At 42.8% G+C, this 25,095-nt stretch overlaps 1 protein-coding gene across 2 annotated transcripts; it reads right to left on the bottom strand.

The window, feature by feature from the left end:
* Positions 1-9,674: 9,674 nt before the first annotated feature.
* Positions 9,675-21,936, bottom strand: LOC115192842 (creatine kinase U-type, mitochondrial). 2 transcript variants are annotated; one of them, XM_029751732.1, is made up of 10 exons: positions 21,825-21,936; positions 19,194-19,413; positions 17,848-18,046; positions 16,469-16,564; positions 15,432-15,653; positions 15,213-15,298; positions 13,988-14,111; positions 13,698-13,832; positions 12,967-13,092; positions 9,675-11,027 (listed from the first exon to the last, which is right to left on the bottom strand). In XM_029751732.1, exons 2-10 carry the CDS (start codon positions 19,340-19,342, stop codon positions 10,920-10,922), a joined length of 1,245 nt encoding a protein of 414 aa, XP_029607592.1. In that variant the 5' UTR covers positions 19,343-19,413; positions 21,825-21,936; the 3' UTR covers positions 9,675-10,919. The 2 variants fall into 2 exon arrangements, with proteins under 2 accessions (XP_029607592.1, XP_029607593.1); XM_029751733.1 differs by lacking the exon at positions 21,825-21,936 and having other exon boundaries at positions 19,194-19,501.
* Positions 21,937-25,095: the final 3,159 nt, after the last annotated feature.

The following is a 25,095-nucleotide window of genomic DNA, read 5'->3' as shown; positions in this document are numbered from 1 at the left end:
CAGGCCATGACCTTCATATTGTTACTGCTGCGGGTGTTTGCTTATATCTTCACTGTGGCCGGAGTCATCCAGAGTTACACTCGCTCCAACGTCGAGGGTCTGGTCTACGATATGAACTTTATCTGTGTGATATTTGCTCTTACTATGAAAGATTTTTTGGGATGTATTGAACAGTAGTATTTCTCTCATTCTCAGTGATGATAAAATAATAGGATTTAAATGTGTTTAAAACAGTTAATATTGAGCTTATCGTGCAAAATGAGATTTTTCATAAATCTCCTACATTTTGAAAGGCCTTAAAGAGTAGCATGCAATCTCTTCCCACTGGGCACAGACGTCAATTCAATGTTTAATAAACGTTGGTTCAAAATAATTTCATTGAATTGATGTGGAAACAATGTTGATTCAACCAGTGTGATATTACATTACAGATAAAGTTGGAGTCCCACAAGTCAGAATCAATTTCTGTTAGGGAACAAAACTTACAGTTTTGACAAATTCATGTTACATCTTCAAAAGGTTTTTTGACACATTTTCACAAACTTTCAACTTGTCTCCCAGAGATATCTACAACTCCTTCATCACTCTCTTCATCCTCATCATCACGGATCAGTAATATGCTCTGATCGTCAACACCCGCAAAGTTCCAGAACTGGACCAAGACACCTGTGGCCTGTACATCATCTTCTGGCTGCAAACATAAAACAGACTGGACTTCCGTTGCAAAACATTTTAAACCATTTTCTATTTCATGCCCTAATGAACGGGCCCCTGGTTTCCTCTGTTAGACTGGGAGGCGTACGTGGAGGACAACCTGATGGTGATGCAGGAGCAAGAGGAGGACGAGAAAGTCACCTGGCCCCGGGACTCTCTCTTCAGGTACTTTGAGCTGCAGAACCACCTCGACGAGGAGAAGAAGCGGCTGCAGAACCACCTGGACGAGGAGAAGAAGAGGCTGCAGAACAACATAGACGAGGAGAGGAAGAGGCTGCAGAACCACCTGGACGAGGAGAGGAAGAGGCTGCAGAACCACCTGGACGAGGAGAGGAAGCGGCTGCAGAACCACCTGGACGAGGAGAGGAAGCGGCTGCAGAACCACCTGGACGAGGAGAGGAAGAGGCTGCAGAACCACATGGACGAGGAGAGGAAGCGGCTGCAGAACCACCTGGACGAGGAGAGGAAGAGGCTGCAGAACCACCTCGACGAGGAGAAGAAGAGGCTGCAGAACCACCTGGACGAGGAGAAGAAGAGGCTGCAGAACCACCTGGACGAGGAGAGGAAGCGGCTGCAGAACCATCTGGACGAGGAGAGGAAGCGGCTGCAGAACCATCTGGACGAGGAGAGGAAGCGGCTGCAGAACCACCTGGATGAGGAGAGGAAGCGGCTGCAGAACCATCTGGACGAGGAGAGGAAGCAGCTGCAGAACCACCTGGACGAGGAGAGGAAGTGGCTGCAGAACCACCTCGACGAGGAGAGGAAGCAGCTGCAGAACCACCTGGACGAGGAGAGGAAGTGGCTGCAGAACCACATGGACGAGGAGAGGAAGAGGCTGCAGAACCACCTCGACGAGGAGAGGAAGTGGCTGCAGAACCACCTGGACGAGGAGAGGAAGAGGCTGCAGAACCACCTCGACGAGGAGAGGAAGTGGCTGCAGAACCACCTGGACGAGGAGAGGAAGCGGCTGCAGAACCACCTCGACGAGGAGAGGAAGCGGCTGCAGAACCACCTGGACGAGGAGAGGAAGAGGCTGCAGAACCACCTGGACGAGGAGAGGAAGCGGCTGCAGAACCACCTCGACGAGGAGAGGAAGCGGCTGCAGAACCACCTGGACGAGGAGAGGAAGTGGCTGCAGAACCACCTGGACGAGGAGAGGAAGCGGCTGCAGAACCACCTGGACGAGGAGAAGAAGAGGCTGCAGAACCACCTCGACGAGGAGAGGAAGCGGCTGCAGAACCACCTGGACGAGGAGAGGAAGCGGCTGCATAACGTGGCAGGTAAGGAATCACACGTATAGTAGTAGACCAGACTGGATTTAGATGGGGAAGAGACTGGGGTCAGGTTAGGGCTGCATCTCAATAGTCATAAGTTGCTTCGTTTGTTTCCTTGTCTCCTTTCCTTCATCTGCACTTGATCAGTGATAATGAAAGGCGAGATGGGCCAATGAGGTCAAATATATTTCTTCGTACTGATAGTAAACTTGAATGGCCTCACTGTTCCACAGGACTTTCAATAGGGGGCGCTCTTACACAGTTTTCAGTGATCCCCCTGGTAGGCCATGTACAATATCCACGAGTTCTCCTTGGGATTATTCCCTGGAATCAAATCCTCATATTACGGGGTTTGGATATGCCTATCTGGTAAATACAACATTTGTTGTCAGGGTGAATCATATTTTTACTTTGTCATTGAACAGTTTCCAATGATTACCCAGTTTCTGCCCCTAAAATGTAGGAATGGGGATATTTAATGTCCGGGTCATTCTTGCAACGGGTTGGTATTTGCATTCCCTTTGCAACCATGAAAAACACTTGACAAATAGTTACACATCATACATATTTAAATATTTATCAATGATAAAACATAATGCAAGTCCTTTATATTGCAAAATGTTTATGCATTGTTTAAAGTGCTAGCAAATTGGCTTTTCCCTGTAGAGATGATTAGAGTTGTAGTGACATGTTTTGGGGATTTAAAGATATCTATTATTTTGAAAGCTAGAAAGTAAACAAAAATATTTCATATATTGTAAATATCAATAAAAACCAAAAAGGATATTAAAATATATTTTTTAACAAATATAATATATGTCCCTAAGTTTTATGTCATTGGTGTTACCGCCTTAAAAATCGGTCATAACAAAGATATACTACGACCTTGAGCATTCCCTCCAGTGGTAAAGTTATCAGAGGGGTCTATATTAAAGAAAATGATTAGCTAATCATTCCCTTTTATGATGTCATTGCTCATATCACTTCAGAAAATGATTATCTAATCAGATCACATATCACTTTGACAGGGTTGATTACTTCAGATTTGAGCATCTGTGTCCTCCATTTAAGAAACTCTTCAATTACCTAAAATGTTTCATTGGTGTTACTACTCCTACTGGTGGCACAATGTTATCATAATGGTTACAAACATTTAAAAAGTTCTTAAGATGCCATTTTTGTTCATTTACAATGGAAAGATGTTCCCGAATACATTTAATAGGCTGGTAGAGCTTGTTTTGACAATGGATTTAGAAGTGGATCAAAATCATTCTTCTCTTGAACTTGATTGGTCTGCTCCCTCAGTCCTCCTGCATCAATTTACAGTATTTGTATCCTTTTGGGTTGCTGCAGTTCAGTGTTGTGGCACTTTAACTTTTCCCCACTCAGAGGGATGTAAGAAATCTCAAGATCAGTCACCAAAGATATAGGATAAAAGGCAGGACTTCCATTGGTAAGGGATTAGTATTGCACCCTTTCTGTTAGTAGAGATCTTGAATAGTAGGAATAGGAAAATAAATAGTTAACATGTAAAAAAAGATAAAAAGCAATCATTTTGTAAACATGTGCTCAACTAGGGGTTGATATCTCATTAAAGCATGGTGGACTAAGTGTAGGGTACATAAAAATAATACAATTATTTTGGTGAAAATTATTTAACTGTTGACAACACACTATATTAGGCAACATAGATTGGTTAAACCACATTTTATGATCCATGGGGTCAGTTTAACAATCAATAGTTGGTCTCCTATAAAATAATGCTTATAATAGTAATAAAAGTAATAGAATTACCATAATTTGACATCAGTCCTTATTTAACAATGCTTTACCTACCTATAAAAGCCACTGAAGCAGACCTAAAGATATTTTTGTAATTTTGTTGAAATTATAATATAGCATTGCTGGTGTCGACCTTCATTTGGCTTTTCAACAGCCTGGTAGAACTCTTGTTATTTCCTGAATACAGCCTGGTAGAACTCTGTTATTTCCTGAATACCGCCTGGTAGAACTCTGTTATTTCCTGAATACCGCCTGGTAGAACTCTGTTATTTCCTGAATACAGCCTGGTAGAACTCTGTTATTTCCTGAATACAGCCTGGTAGAACTCTGTTATTTCCTGAATACAGCCTGGTAGAACTCTGTTATTTCCTGAATACAGCCTGGTAGAACTCTGTTATTTCCTGAATACCGCCTGGTATAACTCTGTTATTTCCTGAATACCGCCTGGTAGAACTCTGTTATTTCCTGAATACAGCCTGGTAGAACTCTGTTATTTCCTGAATACAGCCTGGTAGAACTCTGTTATTTCCTGAATACAGCCTGGTAGAACTCTGTTATTTCCTGAATACAGCCTGGTAGAACTCTGTTATTTCCTGAATACAGCCTGGTAGAACTCTGTTATTTCCTGAATACAGCCTGGTAGAACTCTGTTATTTCCTGAATACAGCCTGGTAGAACTCTGTTATTTCCTGAATACAGCCTGGTAGAACTCTGTTATTTCCTGAATACAGCCTGGTAGAACTCTGTTATTTCCTGAATACAGCCTGGTAGAACTGTTATTTCCTGAATACAGCCTGGTAGAACTCTGTTATTTCCTGAATACAGCCTGGTAGAACTCTGTTATTTCCTGAATACAGCCTGGTAGAACTCTGTTATTTCCTGAATACAGCCTGGTAGAACTCTGTTATTTCCTGAATACAGCCTGGTAGAACTCTGTTATTTCCTGAATACAGCCTGGTAGAACTCTGTTATTTCCTGAATACAGCCTGGTAGAACTCTGTTATTTCCTAAATACAGCCTGGTAGAACTCTGTTATTTCCTAAATACAGCCTGGTAGAACTCTGTTATTTCCTGAATACAGCCTGGTAGAACTCTGTTATTTCCTGAATACAGCCTGGTAGAACTCTGTTATTTGGTTTTGTTTACCTGGCCACTGTCTCCAAATGCTATAAATTTGGCATTTGTGGGAAGTCAATACGCTTGATATTTTTCACGTTTTATCATGCCCACATTTACAGTGCATTCAGAAAGTATTCAGACCTCTTGACTTTACACACATTTTGTTACGTTACAGCTTTATTCTAAAATTGATTAAATAAATAAAAAATGTCATCAATCTACACACAATACCCCATAATGACAAAGCAAAAACAGTTTTTTATACATTTTTGCAAATGTATTACAATTAAAAAACAGGAATACCTTATTTTTTATGTAAGTATTCAGACCCTTTGCTATGAGACTTGAAATTGAGCTCAGGTGCATCCTGTTTCCATTGATCATTTATTTATTTATTTAACCTTTATTTAACTAGGCAACTCAGTTAAGAACAAATTCTTATTGACAATCAGGGGCAGAACGACAGATTTGTACCTCGTCAGCTCAGGGATTCGATGACCAACAGATGCATATCTGTATTCCTGGTCATGTGACATCCATAGATTAGGGCCTTGAATGAACAGAAAACTCGGTAGAATCTTAGAAATTGTTGCATGTTGCGTTTATAGTTTTGTTCAGTGTAACGCCAAACCAAGAAGTCACCAAGAATACAAATTGCCCTGCAAAGATGAACATCAGTCTTGTACACACAGAAGTTTGATGCAAAATGGCCAAGGGCCATCCGGAGGGCCTTCAGGCAAGCAGGACCCACAACAATGACATCATCAGTCGCACGCCGGCAGGTCAGACTTGGTTGATAACATTGTCTGGTTGCAGGACAACCCACCAATCAGTACCTGACCAGAAGTACAGTCAGCTTTAGAAGAAAGTTTGAATGTAGAAAACACTCCACTCCAGCTGGACAATGCTTTACGGAGTACTGTAGCAATACCATTGATGGCAGCCACTATATTTTATGCTTACGTTTTTTTTATTTCCCAGTGTAGTCACACAGATTTCAAAAGACTGATGAGTTTTGTAAGATTGCTGCAGTCTTTAAGATGTACACAATGTCAAACCAACCTGAATATCACTCTGTTTCACATCACTGTTCACTGTTCCATTTATTTAATCAAATCACGTCCTCACACAAGGGCACATTACAGGAATAACTTCTTGACCTACTTATAGAGTGCTATCTCTGACTCTGTGGCTACCTTGTAGTGTTCAGGCGTCTCTTTTCAGCTCTGGGTCGTGTTCATTAGGAACAAAATGGAAGAAAATGGACTGAAATAGGGGGGCACTATCTGGACTTGTCCAATAAGAAACACTTGTTTTCATTTTGCATTGCAAGATGTTTTAAAACTGGCAGATGACCCTTTGTTAATCTATTTAATGCAGCTAGATAAACAGACCCTCTGTAATTGTAATCAGATTACTGCAGAATAATGAAGACCACTGCAGACCTGTCTGTAGGAGTTACATCGTCATGTTGGACTGTCTCCAGTGCTGTAATACTGTGTACTGGCAGCCGTTTACATCCGTAGTAGTGCACTGCGGTGGTTTTGTGCCACCGGATAATATGGTACTGGTTGTCTTAGTATTTCAAAAGCCTCATGGGTAAAAAAACAACAGCAACCTGTCCTTATAATGTGCTATAATAAAATGGTTGTTTCTAAAGAAATAGTACATCTACCACCATTCATACACATTAAACACTGGGCTACAGTTACATTAAACACTGGACTAGAGTTACATTAAACACTGGGCTACAGTTACATTAAACACTGGACTAGAGTTACATTAAATACTGGGTTACAGTTACATTAAACACTGGGCTACACAGTTACATTAAACACTGGGCTACAGTTACATTAAATACTGGGCTACAGTTACATTAAACACTGGGCTACAGTTACATTAAACACTGGGCTACAGTTACATTAAACACTGGGCTACACAGTTACATTAAACACTGGGCTACAGTTACATTAAACACTGGGCTACACAGTTACATTAAACACTGGGCTACACAGTTACATTAAACACTGGGCTACAGTTACATTAAACACTGGACTAGAGTTACATTAAACACTGGACTAGAGTTACATTAAACACTGGACTAGAGTTACATTAAACACTGGACTAGAGTTACATTAAACACTGGACTAGAGTTACATTAAACACTGGGCTACAGTTACATTAAACACTGGGCTACAGTTACATTAAATACTGGGCTACAGTTACATTAAACACTGGGCTACAGTTACATTAAATACTGGGCTACAGTTACATTAAACACTGGACTAGAGTTACATTAAACACTGGACTAGAGTTACATTAAACACTGGACTAGAGTTACATTAAACACTGGGCTACAGTTACATTAAACACTGGGCTACAGTTACATTAAACACTGGGCTACACAGTTACATTAAACACTGGGCTACACAGTTACATTAAACACTGGACTACACAGTTACATTAAACACTGGGCTACAGTTACATTAAACACTGGGCTACACAGTTACATTAAACACTGGGCTACACAGTTACATTAAACACTGGACTACACAGTTACATTAAACACTGGGCTACACAGTTACATTAAACACTGGGCTACAGTTTCAATCAATTTTAGAATAAGGCAGTAACGTAACAAAATGTGTAAAAGGTCAATGGGTCTGAATACTTTCTGAAGTCACCGTATAGGGCAACAGACGACCACACCGGGTCCCACTCCTATCAGCGAAAAACAAGAAGAAGTGGCTCCAGTGAGCAGGCCATCACCAACACTGGACAGTTGAGGAGTGGAAAAACATCGCCTGGTCTGACGAATCCCGATTCCTGTTGTGTCATGCTGAGTCAGGATTTGGAGTGAACAGCATGAGTCAATGGCCCCATCCTGCCTGGTGTCAACGGTACAGGCTGGTGGCAGTGGTGTAATGGTGTGGGGAATGATTTCCTGGCACACGTTAGGTCCCTTGATACCAATTGAGCAACGTTTACATACCCCAAATAATTCAGGCTGTTCTGGAGGCAAAGGGGTGTCCAACCCAGTACTTGATGGGCGTACCTAATAAAATGACCCCTGAGTGTATATGGCATGCTTTATTGTACACTCAGCAAAAAAAGCAACGTCCCTTTTCCCATGTCTTTCAAAGATAATTCGTAAAAATCCAAATAACTTCACAGATCTGCACCGTAAAGGGTTTTCCATGCTTGTTCAATGAACCATAAACAATTAATGTACATGCACCAGTGGAACGGTCGTTAAGACACTAACAGCTTACAGACGGTAGGCAATTAAGGTCACAGGTCTGAAAACTTAGGACACTAAAGAGGCCTTTCTACTGACTCTGAAAAACACCAAAAGAAAGATGCCCAGGGTCCCTGCTCATCTGCGTGAACGTGCCTTAGGCATGCTGCAAGGAGGCATGAGGACTGTAGATGTGGCCAGATGTGGCAATCCAATCACAATCTGTTCAAGGTAGGCCGCGACTACACATGCTATTAAGAGCCCCGTTTATACCTGCTGCTAACACGTGGCCTGATCTTGTCCACATTCTGATTTTGCCCACATTTTCAGGTGTAGACAATTAAAATAACTTGTGATCAGACCTGCTTGACTGTCTTCGGAGGTAGTCTGGGGCAGATTGATTGGTTGGATGAATACTAAGGGAGAGAGTAGGTTGGAGGGTCAGGGAGGATGGAGGGTCATGGAGGTGGATGGAGGTGGGTGGAGGGTCAGGGAGCTGGATCGAGGGTCTGGGAGCAGGTTGGAGCGTTAGGGAGGTGTTGGAAATGGATGAAGGTTCAGGAGCTGGTTGGAGGGTCAGGGAGGTAGGTTGGACGGCGTTAAACACAGGTTATGACACCAAAGTTTGACCGTTCGAAACCCATTGTGGATTTTGATTTTCAACCTTACCCAGCACAAAAACAATTGTTTCTAAAGTCTATTTATAGCCCTGGTTACATTTGAATTAATGTGATTTTGGTGCTCTGGTCAGGATGACCCAGGTACAACATGTCCCCGACTACATCCGGAGGTAGATCATCACAATTACTTATTTTAATCGTCTACACCAGTCTAAAAATGTGGGCACAATCAGAATGTGGACAAGATCAGGACACACATTGGCACCAGGTTAAAAAGGGAAGGAAATACTTGGTCCAATAAGAACTGCTCATTTTCGTTTTCGAATGCAAAAAAATTTGTCTACGCTGTCCTCTAAAAAACACAACCCAGATTTCAGTAACAACATGCCTCTGCAAGGCTTTTCAAACAGACAGAGACATTCACTGGTTGAATACGGAGAGCCAATCCACCGCCTGAATATGTTACAATGTCCAATGTTAGCCTGGCTGGCGGATCTGAGGGGCAGAGCTCTGGTTACAACTTCTAATATCAGAACATGTTTTATTAACAATGATTTAGGATTACAATTGTATTAATTGTTCATATTGTGAAAGCTAGGCAGATATGCAGTTCTGACATATCGTACATTGTCATAGCTAACATTACTTATCACTTACCATACAAACAGAAAAGAAATCAATGGAAACTCACTTTTTGACCTTAAATCTGGGTACAGTAAAAGTAGTTAGCACAGTGCAGTGTTGTTTAGAGTATCAGTGTCTGAGCGCTTCATTACCATGGCGCCCACCTACTGTAAGTCAGTCAAAGCTTTGCTTACATGCAGGCACAAACACGCATATACACCAGCCTTGAACAGTTAAAAGGTTACTAAGGTCTGCAACAGGCATGCAACAGGTTTAAAATATTAATGACGAATGAGAAAGATATTAAATAGATGGTTTCTTTAATAAAATATGTTTGAGAATGACATTCAATGGTGGGTTGAAATGATATTGCTGCTTGATACGTACAGTACGTCATCAAGCACTGAGCAGAGTAGTTTAGTAGGACTTAGTTCAACCCGTGTCGTATTAATAACCCCGGCATACAGACAAACCCTGTACAAGTTATTATCAGTCCAACATGGCTGTTGTGCTACATTCAAGTTGTCAACAATCACTACATGGTTACACTGAATGTAGACTACCACAAATGGATGGATTATGTAAGGGATCGTCAACGAGGGGCTATGCGCTCTATGGAAAACAATTAACGACGCGGAAGGTGTGTTTCACGACGCGCTACAAAGAGCGGGATTGACCTTCCACGGAGCTACATTATTTTCCAGAGAACGCATAGTGCACCGTGTTGATTATCCCTTTCATACCATGGCTAAAATGTCAAATGTTCCGCTAGATGCGTGTTGATTTTCCAAGTAGAAATGTGTTTAACATCCACTGAAGTTGCTAGAAAGCTTACTAGATAGCTACAGTAGTTTCCGTAGTAACTAAACAAACATACTTGCTAGTTTAGCTAACCAAACCATCAGTTAGTTACTAGCTTGCCATTATGAAAATCTAATTCAGCAATGCTAATAAAGATTTCCATTCGACTTTTGCTTTCAAAAGCAGCTCAAAACATGTAAGAATTAACTATAGCCTTTGTATTCTTCCGTGCTGATATACTGTGCGTTATAGAGAAATAATGAACGCTCTAGAATGCCCTTCAAACCAATCAGAAACAAGCATTCAACAATACCATGGTATATAGAATATAGGAATCCACCCAATAATACACAGGAGAGGATAAATGGTAGCAGACACATTGAGTATAGGACATGCTGTAGTTTAGGGTTAGGAGGTTTATTTGATTTATTTAACCTATATTATTTAACCAGATTAGTCTATTTCTCAAAAGAGACCTGGTTTAGGTGTTAAGCAGGAGTCCATTACGTATAATTTTATAGGGATTAGAGCTATAGGTATAGAGTTCAGCCAACTTGTCAGGCATTTTGGCTCCAAACGTCCCAATGACTACCAGAATAATGTTCTTGGAACGTTTGGTGCCATTTAAATCTGACAGTTGGATGTGTACACATTACCTATGGCTCTGATGGGGATGAGACAGAGGTTGGTAGGAAGAGGAATATCTGGGTTGGGAGTTGGGGGGGGGGGGGGGGGGGGGGGGTTAGTCTACTTCCTGATCGGCGGAGGGATCTTGATGTCCTGACCCTTCTCCAGCTTCTTCTCGCATTCGATCAAGTAGTTGACGCCGTCCACCACCGTCTGCACTAGCTGGACCTGATCACAGAGAGAGACAGTGGGCGTGTTAGCGAGCGACTGCACATCTAGGTAAGGGGTTTAGCACATCATATGATATAGGCCTAGCAATCTGATGCCCGTTGGCACAGTCGTGGATGTGGCACACAACCAAAGTGTGCGCGTGTTTGAGATCGACTGCATTGAGGCCAGACAGTGGCCAAATCACTGATCTACGAATTATCTTACATCCCAAATAACTAGTCATTATGTGATCAAGTTTAGCGATCAGAATTCTAAGCCGTGCTCAAACTGATCCCCTCAATCATGTGGACTGAGATTACATTTACATTTTAGTAATTTAGCAGACGCTCTTATCCAGAGCGATTTACAGTAGTGAATGCATACATTTTTTTTTCTGTGCTGGCCCCCCGTGGGTATCGAACCCACAACCCTGGCGTTGCAAACGCCATGCTCTACCAACTGAGCTACAGGGAAGGCTGAAATATCTCTCTCTCTCTCTCTCTCTCTCTCTCTCTCTCTCTCTCTCTCTCTCTCTCTCTCTCTCTCTCTCTCTCTCTCTCTCTCTCTCTCTCTCTCTCTCTCTCTCTCTCTCTCTCTCTCTCTCTCTCTCTCTCTCTCTCTCTCTCTCTCTCTCTCTCTCTCTCTCTCTCTCTCTCTCTCTCTCTCTCTCTCTCTCTCTCTCTCTCTCTCTCTCTCTCTCTCTCTCTCTCTCTCTCTCTCTCTCTCTCTCTCTCTCTCTCTCTCTCTCACACACACACACACACACACACACACACACACACACACACACACACACAACGGTTTTCGTTCTCTCAGTCTCTATCATTCTTTCACTCTTTCAAACTTGCCCTTCCATTCCTCAGTGACTAGTCCTGGAGAGCTGCAGTGTATGCATGGCTTTCATTCCCAGTGCTGTAATACCTCGTTCCTGATTCAACTGATCAACCACATCTTGATTAGCTGAATCATGTGTGTATGTGTCAATGCACAGTGTTATGAGAGGATCTACCCCACCTTCTGACCATGCATTCACCCATCATACAACCCATGTTAATAAATCCCATCATACAACCCATGTTAATAAATCCCACCATTACAACCCATGTTAATAAATCCCACCATACAACCCATGTTAATAAATCCCACCATACAACCCATGTTAATAAATCCCACCATACAACCCATGTTAATAAATCCCACCATACAACCCATGTTAATAAATCCCACCATACAACCCATGTTAATAAATCCAACCATACAACCCATGCATGACAATACTGATGTGTACAGGATTCACACCGTACAGAATAGTGATGTGTACAGGATTCACACAGTACAGAATACTGATGTGTACAGGATTCACACCGTAGAGAACGGATGTGTGCTTGACTTATGTCTCCCATGCAGACACAGGAGAGAGTTAGGTTTAAACACAGGCATGACAGTCTCTCTCCTCAAGACATTTCTCAAGCCTTCCAGTGCAACCCATGGCCGCATCTCTATAGTCTAAAATGGATTCCTCTCTCATATCCCTTCATTCACTTGACTGATGGGTAAAGCGAATGGATTTGCTACACTCCCCCTACCATCTGTAATGGGTAATAAATTTGACTTGAATTAAGCCTTTGGCTCCTCCTAAAAGGAGCGTAGGCTACTGAGGAATGTCCTCCATCTCGATCCCTTCTGGGAAAAATTTGCCCGGTCGTACCAGTTGTAATGACCAAGTGAATTTATTTTGCATGGCCTTGTAATGTAGCCGCCGGTAATGGAGAGTACGCCATTTTAAACTATTGAGATGCACCCAGTAGCTGTGTGGGATGACATTTCTCCTAGGTACAGATCTAGGAACAGCTTCCCCTCCTCCTAAACCCAACTGAACCCATTAGTAGTGGGAAAAACACTGTTAAACCAACCTAAGATCAGTGTCTAAATCTAACACAATCTATTCCCCCATTACCTCTGACTGGCCCAGTCTGTCCAGGTTGGAGATGTCGAAGGTGCTTCCCACGGCTGCAGTGTCCACTCCCCCGGTTCCTCTCTTCTGCAGACGCAGGTTGTCCAGGATCTTAGTGAAGCGGGGGTCCTGTAGGTTTACCAGACAGGAGTCACTTTTAGTAGACGCCCAAACAGGAAAACGGTTGGAAAATGGAGAGATACCATCTCAACGCTCGCTTTCCCGTTTACATTTATTTTTTCTGTTACGCTGTGCCCTAACAAAGAGAAACATTCAGAAGACGGTGGGTGGTGGATGACTGACTAGTGGGGATCGTATTGGTCCCTGGTGTAAGGGTATAGGTTTCATTCAAAGTCCTACCATGGAGGTCTGGAGGACTGCTGGTTTTCGGTTCTACCTGATGTCCCATATCTACATCAGTCTCTGATTACAGGGGAAGAGGGGGGGGGGGGGGAGCAGTGGAACTGGCTTCGAGGTCCAGATTTGAATTTAAGGGGTTTGTGTATTTATGAATCTGTATTTGGAAAATCCCAAGCTAGCCTGTGGGTTGGGAATGATGTGGGTGGCAGGTAGCCTAGCGGTTAAGAGCTGGCAACCGAAAGGTCACTGGTTCGAATCTCCAAGCCGACGAGGTGAAACATCTGTTGGATGTGGCCTTGAGCGACGCACTTGACCCTAATTAGTTAACCCATGTCAATGTAAAATGCTTGTTGGTGCTCTTGATTAGAGGTTACCTTGCTGAGCTTGGGCAGGTTGACGTGTACTCCAGCACGGAGCCCAGTGCCCAGGTTAGAGGGGCACGTGAGGATGTAGCCCAGTCTCTCATTCCACATGAACTCCCAGCCTTTCTCCTGGATCAGCCTCTCCACCTGAACAAACCTTTCACTTTAGACTAGATGAAAAACATTCGATTACAACTTTATTTGCCCTGAGATGTATTTTTGTCTTGCATACATTCACCGGCAGCCACATAATGGTCGGTGTGTGTGTGTGTGTGTGTGTGTGTGTGTGTGTGTGCACGCACCTCTTTCAGGCCTGTGCAGAAGCGGTCAAACACTCTCTTCATGTTGCCTCCCTTCTCCATAGAGATGACTCTGGTGTGATCCTCTTCATTGATCCAGATCAGGAAGGTCTTCGTGTTGTTATGCCTGGGTTTGGTACAAAGGAGTAGCGAGGGTTGAAAACACAAAACGTATCAATACTAATTTAAACTAAAATAAAAACTACACAAAACACACTCTTAAATCAATACTTGTGTAGTGCTTCCTAATGTCATGGGATGCCAGCGCTCCCACCAGTGTACATAGACTATTTCAGAGGAGCTGATCACGATCGTTGATAATAAATGCTTTTCCTCAGAGGCCTTTATTTACAAAATAGAAGGTTCTGCTTCTCCTTTCTGTCGGTAATCAGGTTTGATCCGGGTGGTCTATAAAAAGGAGCTCAGAGCATCCCTGAAATTGGATTGAGTTAAACTATTTATACATGACAGAGAGATCATTTCTCTATCCTTTATTGTACCAGCTAGAGTTAATGTCCAGGTTCCATTTCCCATACGTTATAACTTCATTGAGGTGATGGTGGCGGTGTACAGTATTGCCACATACGCAATAATCAAATTGCATTGTAATGGATACAGTATTTCCATATAAGCAAAAATTTTCTTGCAATGCATTGCATTATAGAAAATGGCATATTTGCCCCATTGGCCTCCTGAAAACAATTAGAGAATTGAATGAAGTAATGGATAGGTCTGAAGCCAGGAGAGCAGATAGAAGCATGAAAGGGGGAGAGAGCTCTCAGAACATTTTTAATTTAGAGCCCTGAGGATGAATTATAGAGGAGAGGTTGGCATGCTGTAGATGGGTAGAGAAAGGCTGGAGCAGGTCCTGGCAGGGTAGCAGGTGGCATGCTGTAGATGGGTAGAGAAAGGCTGGAGCAGGTCCTGGCAGAGTAGCGGTTGGCATCAGGCTATTTCTGGGCACCAACTGAAACTCAATGCGGAGAGGGCATTGTCTGCATCACTAATGTACATCTAAGGCTCAGTCTACAGGAGAGTCTAAGGCTCAGTCTACAGGAGATACAAGCTAGTGGACATTGTCAGTTTGCTAGATGGAAAACCTCCATAAAGAAGGGTCATGGTGATGTGTAGCACCAACTGTATGCAAATAATAACTAAGAGACAATAATCAAAATCACCTTTCACCGTTATGACCACTAAGGTTCTGTATCTATAACCAACAGCTTACCAGATACCACGTGCATCTGGCCAATCGCGGGCCATCCCCGAACAGGTCAGCAGAGGGGACACGGGTTTATCGAACAGGAAGTGGTCCTGTGTCAACACAGTAGAGACAGGAAATGCTGTCTTAATGAAAGGGGAACAACATCAATGCCTAACAAAACATATCTGCTATTGTTTCTCTCCGGTCCTTTAGGTCTTCAAATGGATTGGCATCCTGACTCACGTCAATGAGCTGCTGCTGCTCCTGGTCTGTCATGTGGGTGAGGCTGTAATATGTCCCCGCCAGGTCCCCCTTCAGGCCAGCCAGGGCGTCCACCACCACCTTCTCTACCTCCCGGCGCTCTGCCCGGGTACACGCCGGGGGCAGGCTCAGTCCCCTGATGCTACGGCCCGTCCTGACCCGCGACGACAGCACGTAGCGCTCGTCGAATTTGCCCGACTTGAGCTGACAGACGGAGGGAAACAGAAAAAATAACGAACAGGGTAGTGTAGTAGTAAATAGTAGTAAATAGTAGTAAATAGTATGACAGTTAGGCCTAGTATCATGAAACCGACATGAAGGAAATTTGTGAATGACCTATGCTCCCCAAAAAGCTAAATGATTTAAGTAAGTCATGACATGATTATCGATCCTACATTAGGTTCCTTTGATATGTGATTTCTATGCCATATACAGTAATTTACATTCTTTGTAGCATATAACATATCATCGCTGTCTGACGAAAACATTGTGACATTTAAAAATGTTTTTATTTAAAGCAGTAACTTCCCTCAATGTACTCTGAACATTTAATTTAAGCTTCTAGTTTCAGAATTATATGTTCGTTAAAGAGAAAATATGGTCATTTGTTTTCAATTTCCTGAAAGGTTTCTGTTTTGGAGACAAGAGGTTTTCATCAGACAGAAACGACATTCATGTAATACAACATAATGTATGATTAACGTTCCAGTATGGACAATCGATTTACTGCCTAACGATATAATATTAGCTGGTATCACTGATTAGTATAGCGTCCAGTGAGTGAATCTGTCCACTTTCTAATGTTAAATATGCGACACCTAACATGGTCTGTGTGTGGTGTGACCAGGTAGAGATAGTGACGGTCAGGGCAAACTTAGCTTAAGGACAGCTCCACCATTCAGCCAGTTCTAGAAATCTCACTGATGAGGGCACACTGGCACCCTATTCTCTATATAGTGCACTACTTTTGACCAGACACAGCCCATACTGTTGTTTTCAGTGAAGTTGTATCTCTGTACCTTGCTGGAGTCCAAGTCGGTGGGATGGGTCATAGTCTGAGGGTCGTAGCCATTGTGCCTCTCCTTGATGACCGGGTCAAGGAGGTCTGCAAACACCTGAAATCCCCCCACATCAAAAATGTCATCATTATACAGTCTCTCATTTGGTTAGGAGTTATGGGAAAGGGGGATACCTAGTCAGTTGTATAGCTGAATGCCTTCAACTGAAATGTGTCTTCCACCTTTAACCCAACCCCTCTGAATCAGAGAGGTGGGGGGGGGGGGGCTGCCTTAAATCGACATCCACGGCATCGGCACCCGGGGAACAGTGGGTTAACTGCCTTGCTCAGGGACAGAACGACAGATTTTTACCTTGTCAGCTCGGGGATTCGATCCACCAACCTTTCGGTTTCTGGCCCAACGCTCCTACCCACCAGGCTACCCTGCCGCCTCTACACTCTAACCACTAGACTACCTGCCGCCTCTACACTCTAACCACTAGGCTACCTGCCGCCTCTACACTCTAACCACTAGGCTACCTGCCGCCTCTACACTCTAACCACTAGGCTACATGCTGCCCCCTTGTAGACTACATTAAGAGAATCACTGTCACTTTACAAACTATTAGACAGGCTTACAGTATAGTATTGTACTCTAGTATGATTTATACTATACTATTATAGCAATGTCTCTGAGTAGGTGTAGTCTCATAGCAAGCAATAAAACTGATGACCAAATGATGTGATCCCAAATGAAAAAGTCTCCTCTATCCTAAAACCAACACCCCTCTGGTGCAGTGGTAGATGGTCTCAGTCTGAAATGGGACAGGGGGATCGGGTGCGCCTGTTCTCCATTGTCAGATTAAGTGTCTGGGATTGTAATATCAAATGTGGTCAATTGACCACTGCTCTTGTTCCTCCTCATGTCAGAAAATATCAAAAGGCAGAGTACTCATTCATTGTTAATGTAGCTGACATAAATGTAGCTTATCGACTAAATGGGCTTTTTATGGCTTTAAGAAACGTCAAACAAAGAAGGACACCTATTAAAAAAAGCAGATATTGAATATATGCAGTACATTCGGAAAGTATTCAGTCCCCTTGACATTTTCCACATTTTGTTACGATACAGCCTTATTCTAAAATGAATTAAATTGTTATTTTCCCCTCATCAATCTACACACAATACCCCATAATGACAAACCAAAAACAGTTTTACTTATTTTTTTTATGTAAAGCTAATTTTGAGGTTGAGATCCAGAGGGGACATTGGATCCTCTCCTCCAATATGCTTTGTTAGAGCGGAGGAACTGAGAAAATAGACAGCCTATGATTTCACCCTGATGAAAACTATACATCTGTCATCTGCATTCATGACATCTAACTGCTGCCTGCTCTGACCTCATAGGACTCCTCGTCCCCTGCCACCATGCCCACGGTCTTGATGAAGGGGTGCCCGGGGTTGTCCACGCCAGTCTGGATGGCCTGGTCCAGAGTGTAGCCGTTGGGCGTGGCCTTGTCCACCAGCTTGGCATAGATGGCAGGTGTCAGGTGGCTGGCCATGCAGTTGTTGTGCTTGCGCAGGTCCGGGTACTCCGCACTGTCGGGATACATTCAGTCATACAGACAAAAATTGCTAAATCATTGTCTTTGAGAACCACAAGGATAATAAAAAATAAAAATAAATTAATTTAAAAAATATATATATTTTTTTATTTATTTATTATCCTTGTGGTTCTCAAAGACAATGATTTAGCAATTTTTGTAGGACTAACTACAAAAAATAAATATATATAAAAGCTATATAGGAAATACGTGATTGATGACACCATTATGATAATTACAGCCTTACGACTCGCTGCAATGTAACCTAGGCTACTCAATATCCAACAGCTACAGTGATTTCCATCCATCACTCTGTTCTAATCTACCTGTGCTTTTCTTAATAAGACATACCAGCGCATCCGCGCTATGTTTAGCCTACACATGGCACAGTGCGCGGTCATCACAGGCACAACAGTGCAACCATACATGCTACAATCTGATCGCAGCAGACGTCGAGCATTCTTCGACTATGCTTTGGAAACGGAATATCCTATATTTCTTAATAGGCCTACGCGTTATGCAATCGGTTTGTCCAGTTTTGCATTTTGCCTCCAGCATCTTCTCTAATCGGTTTTGCGGTAGATTCTACCTATCATTATAAAACCATAAAGCTGAGTTTTAGCCCAGCCCCCATGCAAGTCATATAAGGAGATTCTAGATTCATTCTAGACCATTCCAACATGGTTCTGGAAGAAAAAAAAACACACCTGTCTATCTCACCAAATAATGAATTAGAGCGTATCATTGTTGTCTACATATTGTTGGCGAAACATTCCATCAGTGGTCCATGCATTCAGAGCACTCTTATACATTTGAATTGCTTTATATTTATCTTTCATCATTAGGCATAAAAAACATGAGGCGGAATACAGATTGAACATTTCATGAATAAAACAGGCCTAGGTCATTTATCATTTCCACAAAAAGCTAAGTAAGAAAGAACCGACTCGAAATAGCACATTCATACAATGCTGCTGCTAAAATAATGGCATCTAGTCTCCAGTTTTGACAGTCAGAGAATTCAGTGTAGGTCAGCGTAGACTTTTACTTATGTATTATTGCATCTAAAACAACAGGTCTACAGAATGACAAATGGCTGGACTGAATGTCCATATAGCGCAATAACGGGCGTCGTGGGTTACCTGGCAGGGTACACTCTCCGTACTTGCGCTCCGGCGGTGACATGTTCACGGTTGAGCAGAAAGGCCGCTGTCAAAGACCCGGCTCCAACTAATGACATAATACCCACATTCCGTTTGCCGGACAAAATTCTGGCAAAGTTGTTCGCCATTGTTTTATTTCCAGAGTTTTTGAGAGGGCTGGATGGATGAATGGAATGTGAGCCTTGGTGATGCTACGAGTCTAAAAGGAAAGGAGGGAAATCAGAGAGGATAAGATGAGTGAGACTGGAAGAGGAGACCGGCGCGTGGTGTGACTGCAGCAACAGACGAAGCGGCTGGACTAGGCTATAGGTCCGTGTGTATTTCACCCCTCCTTTCAAAACGCTCTCAATTCCCATGCACGCCAGCCTACTTAATTCAGTGTTGGACAGTAGTTAGTCCTACTGGAAAGAGTTTTTTAAAAATGTTTTATTACATTGCTATTACAGATCGACATAATTTAATTGTGTTAATGAAACACTATTGAATTGAGAAATATTAAATTAGAAATGTCAGATTAAACAATACATTTTGTCAAACTCAATTAGAACAAGTAGGCTACCACCCTATATGTTCCCTCTAAGCTGCGCACTAGCCCCGAGACCGCCGCGCACTAGTCCCGAGACCGCCGCGCACTAGTCCCGAGACCGCCGCGCACTAGTCCCGAGACCGCCGCGCACTAGCCCCGAGACCACCGCGCACTAGCCCCGAGCAGCTCCCCCAGGACTGTTGTACAGAGCGCAGAAGACATATCAGCCCACTGAGAGAAGCACAATGTTTCCCTCTACTGCGGCAATTGTGATCAAATCAATGCAATATTGGCCACTTTCAATGCAACATACTGAAACAAAACGAACTATGCAAGACATTGTGTTGTACTGTAGGCAGAAGCACAGGAGTAGGTTTCTATGGCTGCCCGTACTCTACACGGCATAGCCAATCAGAGCTGCAGTATGACTATTTAAGCAATAAGGCCCAAAGAGGTGTGGTATATGGCCAATATACCACAGCTAAGGGCTGTTCTTAGACACGACGCATTGCGGAGTGCCTGGATACAGCACTCAGCTGTAGTATATTGGCCATATTATATCCATCTAATGAGTTATTAACCCAGTTATAGATCATTTGTAGTCAGCAATAGGGGAGTGATTGCGTCCTACAGAGCACACAACGTGCACATTTCGAGACATGTTGGAAAAGTGAGTCAGATAAAGAGACAAAAAAATATATAATTGAAGGGGCAGTGTTGCATCTTAAGACAAGGGTTGAATAAGCTAAGCAGCCAATAGGCAGAGGGTAGCATCATGTGTCTGATTCTCTGTAATAATGGTATGGGAATAATAATGCATTTTATTTTGTGAAGTGGTTTCTTGCATCAAACACAACAACATGTTTTGTCACCTGGTCTGAAGGACCAGTGGATGAACAGGTTAATAATGTCCAGTCCTGCACGTTTTTCCCCCCCCAAAAGTCTCATGGAATGTAGTCTCATTGAACACCACACATTGACTTCTAGTGTTGGCTGAATGATAGAACAGCTATTTCCGTTTTAAAAATGTTATGGGATGTATTTTTCCATTGTTTTTGATGGTAGGCTACTCTGTTAGGCCTACATTATGATAAAATAGGCATAGTATCCTACTTGGCCACTGGTAGAACTAACTTAAAGCGAGTACAGCCTCAGCGTTCACAGTAAACGCGCCCTGGAAGTTTGCGCTTGAACGTTTTAGAGGTAACATTGCTCACGGACAAACGTCTCATAACTAGACTCCCAAGTAACAATGCAACGCGTTATGGGTGGGTGTAGTAAGGCTAACGGTTTAATCCTTAAAATACAAATTAGAACAACTCGATGATACTCTTGGCATTTTCTTAATTGGTTTATCAAATTATTTTATCAATAAGTTGGAATATGACAAACATTATGCTTTATTAAGCCAAACCAACAAAACCTACAGTATGCTACTGGCGTTTGCGCAATTACACAATAGTCTAGTTGGACCAGTCAGCATGCATCGCAGGATCCAAGAGTTTAGAAAGGCGCTCTGACTTTTTGTAGGCACCAAGGACAACTATAGTGGCTAAATATATTGCTTAGGAGATACAAAACATTTAAAGATGCACACGTCCCTCTTCAGCCATATGCCTAATTCAACTGAAAGGTCAAGGCAAGATTATTGCAATACTGTATTCTGAGGGAGACTTTTAGGTAGGACTATTTAGCAGGGGATAATGCAGTGATCAAGACATGAAATGAGGAAATAGCAAGCTTATACGTTATCTGATCAAAGTTCACAGGAGGAAATTATGCAAGAGAAGTTTCTTTATAAAGGCATTTCCATTGCAGGAGGAATAATTGCAAAAAATATGTATTTGCATTACAATTTAGCAATTAGCAGTCTCTTATCATGTGGAATAATTCTGTAAAACAGCAGTCTACTACTGAATGACAAAACTGCAATAAATAATAAATTGTTAAAAAATATCATAATATGGTATGATAATTGAGTTAACATTCATGGCAAACCAATTATTAAAATGTGTAAAGCATTTATACATTGTAAGTTTTTTGTGACACACTACAGATGTGAAATATATGTAGGATTATCTCACCTTGTTGGAGTACTCGCTTTGTTTCAGTTACTGGACGGTACAGCCCATTGATGCCTTTGGCAGCCCCCGTAGACCTGTGAGGCGTGGTGGGTCCTTATCTCCCTTCGAGTTGATTGTGCACACACACATGACTAACGCCTACCAGTTCACCTGAGACACACACACACACACACACACGTACACACGACTAATGGGGTCTATACGGTCTACGAAAACAGAACCGACCAAGGTCCGTTTGCGTCGCTCACTAGAGTTGGAAGATAAAGGGAGATGTACTTTATAGCTCTGACCTTTGAACAGGAAAGGGTGATTTCAGAGTTAGACTATCAGGTGCCTTTTGTCAAATATACCTGCTGATAAGGTAAAAGACAAAAAAAACACCCTGACCGGTTTACTGCCCATCCACTGGGTCCAGTGATGGAGACTTTGAACAAATGTTTTAAAATAAATAATAGGCCTAACTTGTATCTTGTTTGAAAAATTGTTACAGGTACAGAAATTAAAACTGAGAATGACAAAAAGTGGTTCAGAACGTACAGTTGAAGTCGTCGGAAGTTTACATACACTTAGGTTGGAGTCATTAAAACTCGTTTTTCAACCACTCCACACATTTCTTGTTAACAAACTATAGTTTTGGCAAGTCGGTTAGGACATCTACTTTGTGCATGACACAAGTCATTTTTCCAACAATTGTTTACAGACAGATTATTTCACTGTATCACAATTCCAGTGGGTCAGAAGTTTACATACACTAAGTTGACTGTGCCTTTAAACAGCTTGGAAAATTCCCCAAAAATGATGTCATGGCTTTAGAAGCTTCTGATTGGCTAATTGACATAATTTGAGTCAATTGGAGGTGTACCTGTGGATGTATTTCAAGGCCTACCTTCAAACTCCGTGCCTCTTTGCTTGACATGGGAAAATCAAAAGAAATCAGCCAAGACCTCAGAAAAAGAATCGTAGACCTCCACATGTCGGGTTCATCCTTGGAAGCAATTTCATCTGTACAAACAATAGTACGCAAGTACACTGCTCAAAAAAATAAAGGGAACACTTAAACAACACAATGTAACTCCAAGTCAATCACACTTCTGTGAAATCAAACTGTCCACTTAGGAAGCAACACTGATTGACAATACATTTCACATGCTGTTGTGCAAATGGAATAGACAACAGGTGGAAATTACAGGCAATTAGCAAGACACCCCCAATAAAGGAGTGGTTCTGCAGGTGGAGACCACAGACCACTTCTCAGTTCCTATGCTTCCTGGCTGATGTTTTGGTCACTTTTGAATGCTGGCGGTGCTTTCACTCTAGTGGTAGCATGAGATGGAGTCTACACCCCACACAAGTGGCTCAGGTAGTGCAGCTCATCCAGGATGGCACATCAATGCGAGCTGTGGCAAGAAGGTTTGCTGTGTCTGTCAGCATAGTGTCCAGAGCATGGAGGCGCTACCAGGAGACAGGCCAGTACATCAGGAGATGTGGAGGAGGCCGTAGGAGGGCAACAACCCAGCAGCAGGACCGCTACCTCCGCCTTTGTGGAAGGAGGAGCAGGAGGAGCACTACCAGAGCCCTGCAAAATGACCTCCAGCAGGCCACAAATGTGCATGTGTCTGCTCAAACGGTCAGAAACAGACTCCATGAGGGTGGTATGAGTGCCCGACGTCCACAGGTGGGGGTTGTGCTTACAGCCCAACACCGTGCAGGACGTTTGGCATTTGCCAGAGAACACCAAGATTGGCAAATTCGCCACTGGCGCCCTGTGCTCTTCACAGATGAAAGCAGGTTCACACTGAGCACGTGACAGACGTGACAGTCTGGAGACGCCGTGGAGAACGTTCTGCTGCCTGCAACAGCCTCCAGCATGACCGGTTTGGCGGTGTGTCAGTCATGGTGTGGAGTGGCATTTCTTTGGGGGGCCGCACAGCCCTCCATGTGCTCGCCAGAGGTAGCCTGACTGCCATTAGGTACCGAGATGAGATCCTCAGACCCCTTGTGAGACCATATGCTGGTGCGGTTGGCCCTGGGTTCCTCCTAATGCAAGACAATGCTGGACCTCATGTGGCTGGAATGTGTCAGCAGTTCCTGCAAGAGGAAGGCATTGATGCTATGGACTGGCCCGCCCGTTCCCCAGACCTGAATCCAATTGAGCACATCTGGGACATCATGTCTCGCTCCATCCACCAACGCCACGTTGCACCACAGACTGTCCAGGAGTTGGCGGATGCTTTAGTCCAGGTCTGGGAGGAGATCCCTCAGGAGACCATCCGCCACCTCATCAGGAGCATGCCCAGGCATTGTAGGGAGGTCATACAGGTACGTGGAGGCCACACACACTACTGAGCCTTATTTTGACTTGTTTTAAAGGACATTACATCAAAGTTGGATCAGCCTGTAGTGTGGTTTTCCACTTTAATTTTGAGTGACTCCAAATCCAGACCTCCATGGGTTGATAAATTGGATTTCCATTGATTATTTTTGTGTGATTTTGTTGTCAGCACATTCAACTATGTAAAGAAAAAAGTATTTATTAAGATTATTTCATTCATTCAGATCTAGGATGTGTTGTTTTAGTGTTCCCTTTATTTCTTTGAGCAGTGTATAAACACCATGGGACCACGCAGCCGTCGTACCGGAGATGCGTTCTGTCTCCTAGAGATGAACGTACTTTGGTGCGAAAAGTGCACGTTTGACCCAAGTTAAACAATTTAAAGACAATGCTACCAAATACTAACTGAGTGTAGGTAAACTTCTGACCCACTGGGAATGTGATGAAAGAAATAAAAGCTGAAATAAATAATTCTCTCTACTAATATTCTGACATTTCACATTCTTCAAATAAAGTGGTGATCCTAACTAACCTAAGACAAGGAATTTTTACTAGGATTAAATGTCAGGAATTGTGAAAAACTGAGTTTAAATGTATTTGACTAAGGTGTATGTTAACTTCCTATTTCAACTATAACCAATCTAGTTTGCACAATGACTTGCATGAGTACTCGTGCCAGAAAACTAATGACTAATTTTAGTTCCCAGAGCTAACGCCTAGGTTTTTGATTATGGCCACAACAGTGAGATTTTGCGTCTGTATTGAGCCTGTATTGAGCCAATTTTGTATGTATTTTGAATCTGTATTGAGCCAATAGTTTTTTCAATGGAAGTCATCGGTTGCTGGATGAATAACAACTAACGTGATTGTTTATGCAAAAACACACAATATGTCCGCCTTTGTTAAGTATGCAATTAATCTGAAAAAAAAGTAGATAAT

The sequence above is a fragment of the Salmo trutta genome, chromosome 4 (assembly GCF_901001165.1).
Source record: "Salmo trutta chromosome 4, fSalTru1.1, whole genome shotgun sequence".
In the NCBI taxonomy this organism is placed as follows: domain Eukaryota; kingdom Metazoa; phylum Chordata; class Actinopteri; order Salmoniformes; family Salmonidae; genus Salmo; species Salmo trutta.
This window is presented reverse-complemented; position numbering and strand designations above follow the sequence as displayed.

Bases quoted from the DNA above. Each gene is read 5' to 3' on its own strand.
- LOC115192842 (XM_029751732.1), bottom strand. From the start codon at position 19,342: ATGGCGAACAACTTTGCCAGAATTTTGTCCGGCAAACGGAATGTGGGT. The intron at 18,047-19,193 runs GTAACCCACGAC...GTATCCCGACAG, and splicing joins CGGAGAGTGTACCCTGCCAG to TGCGGAGTACCCGGACCTGC. The intron at 15,299-15,431 runs GTGAGTCAGGAT...GTGTTGACACAG, and splicing joins AGCAGCAGCAGCTCATTGAC to GACCACTTCCTGTTCGATAA.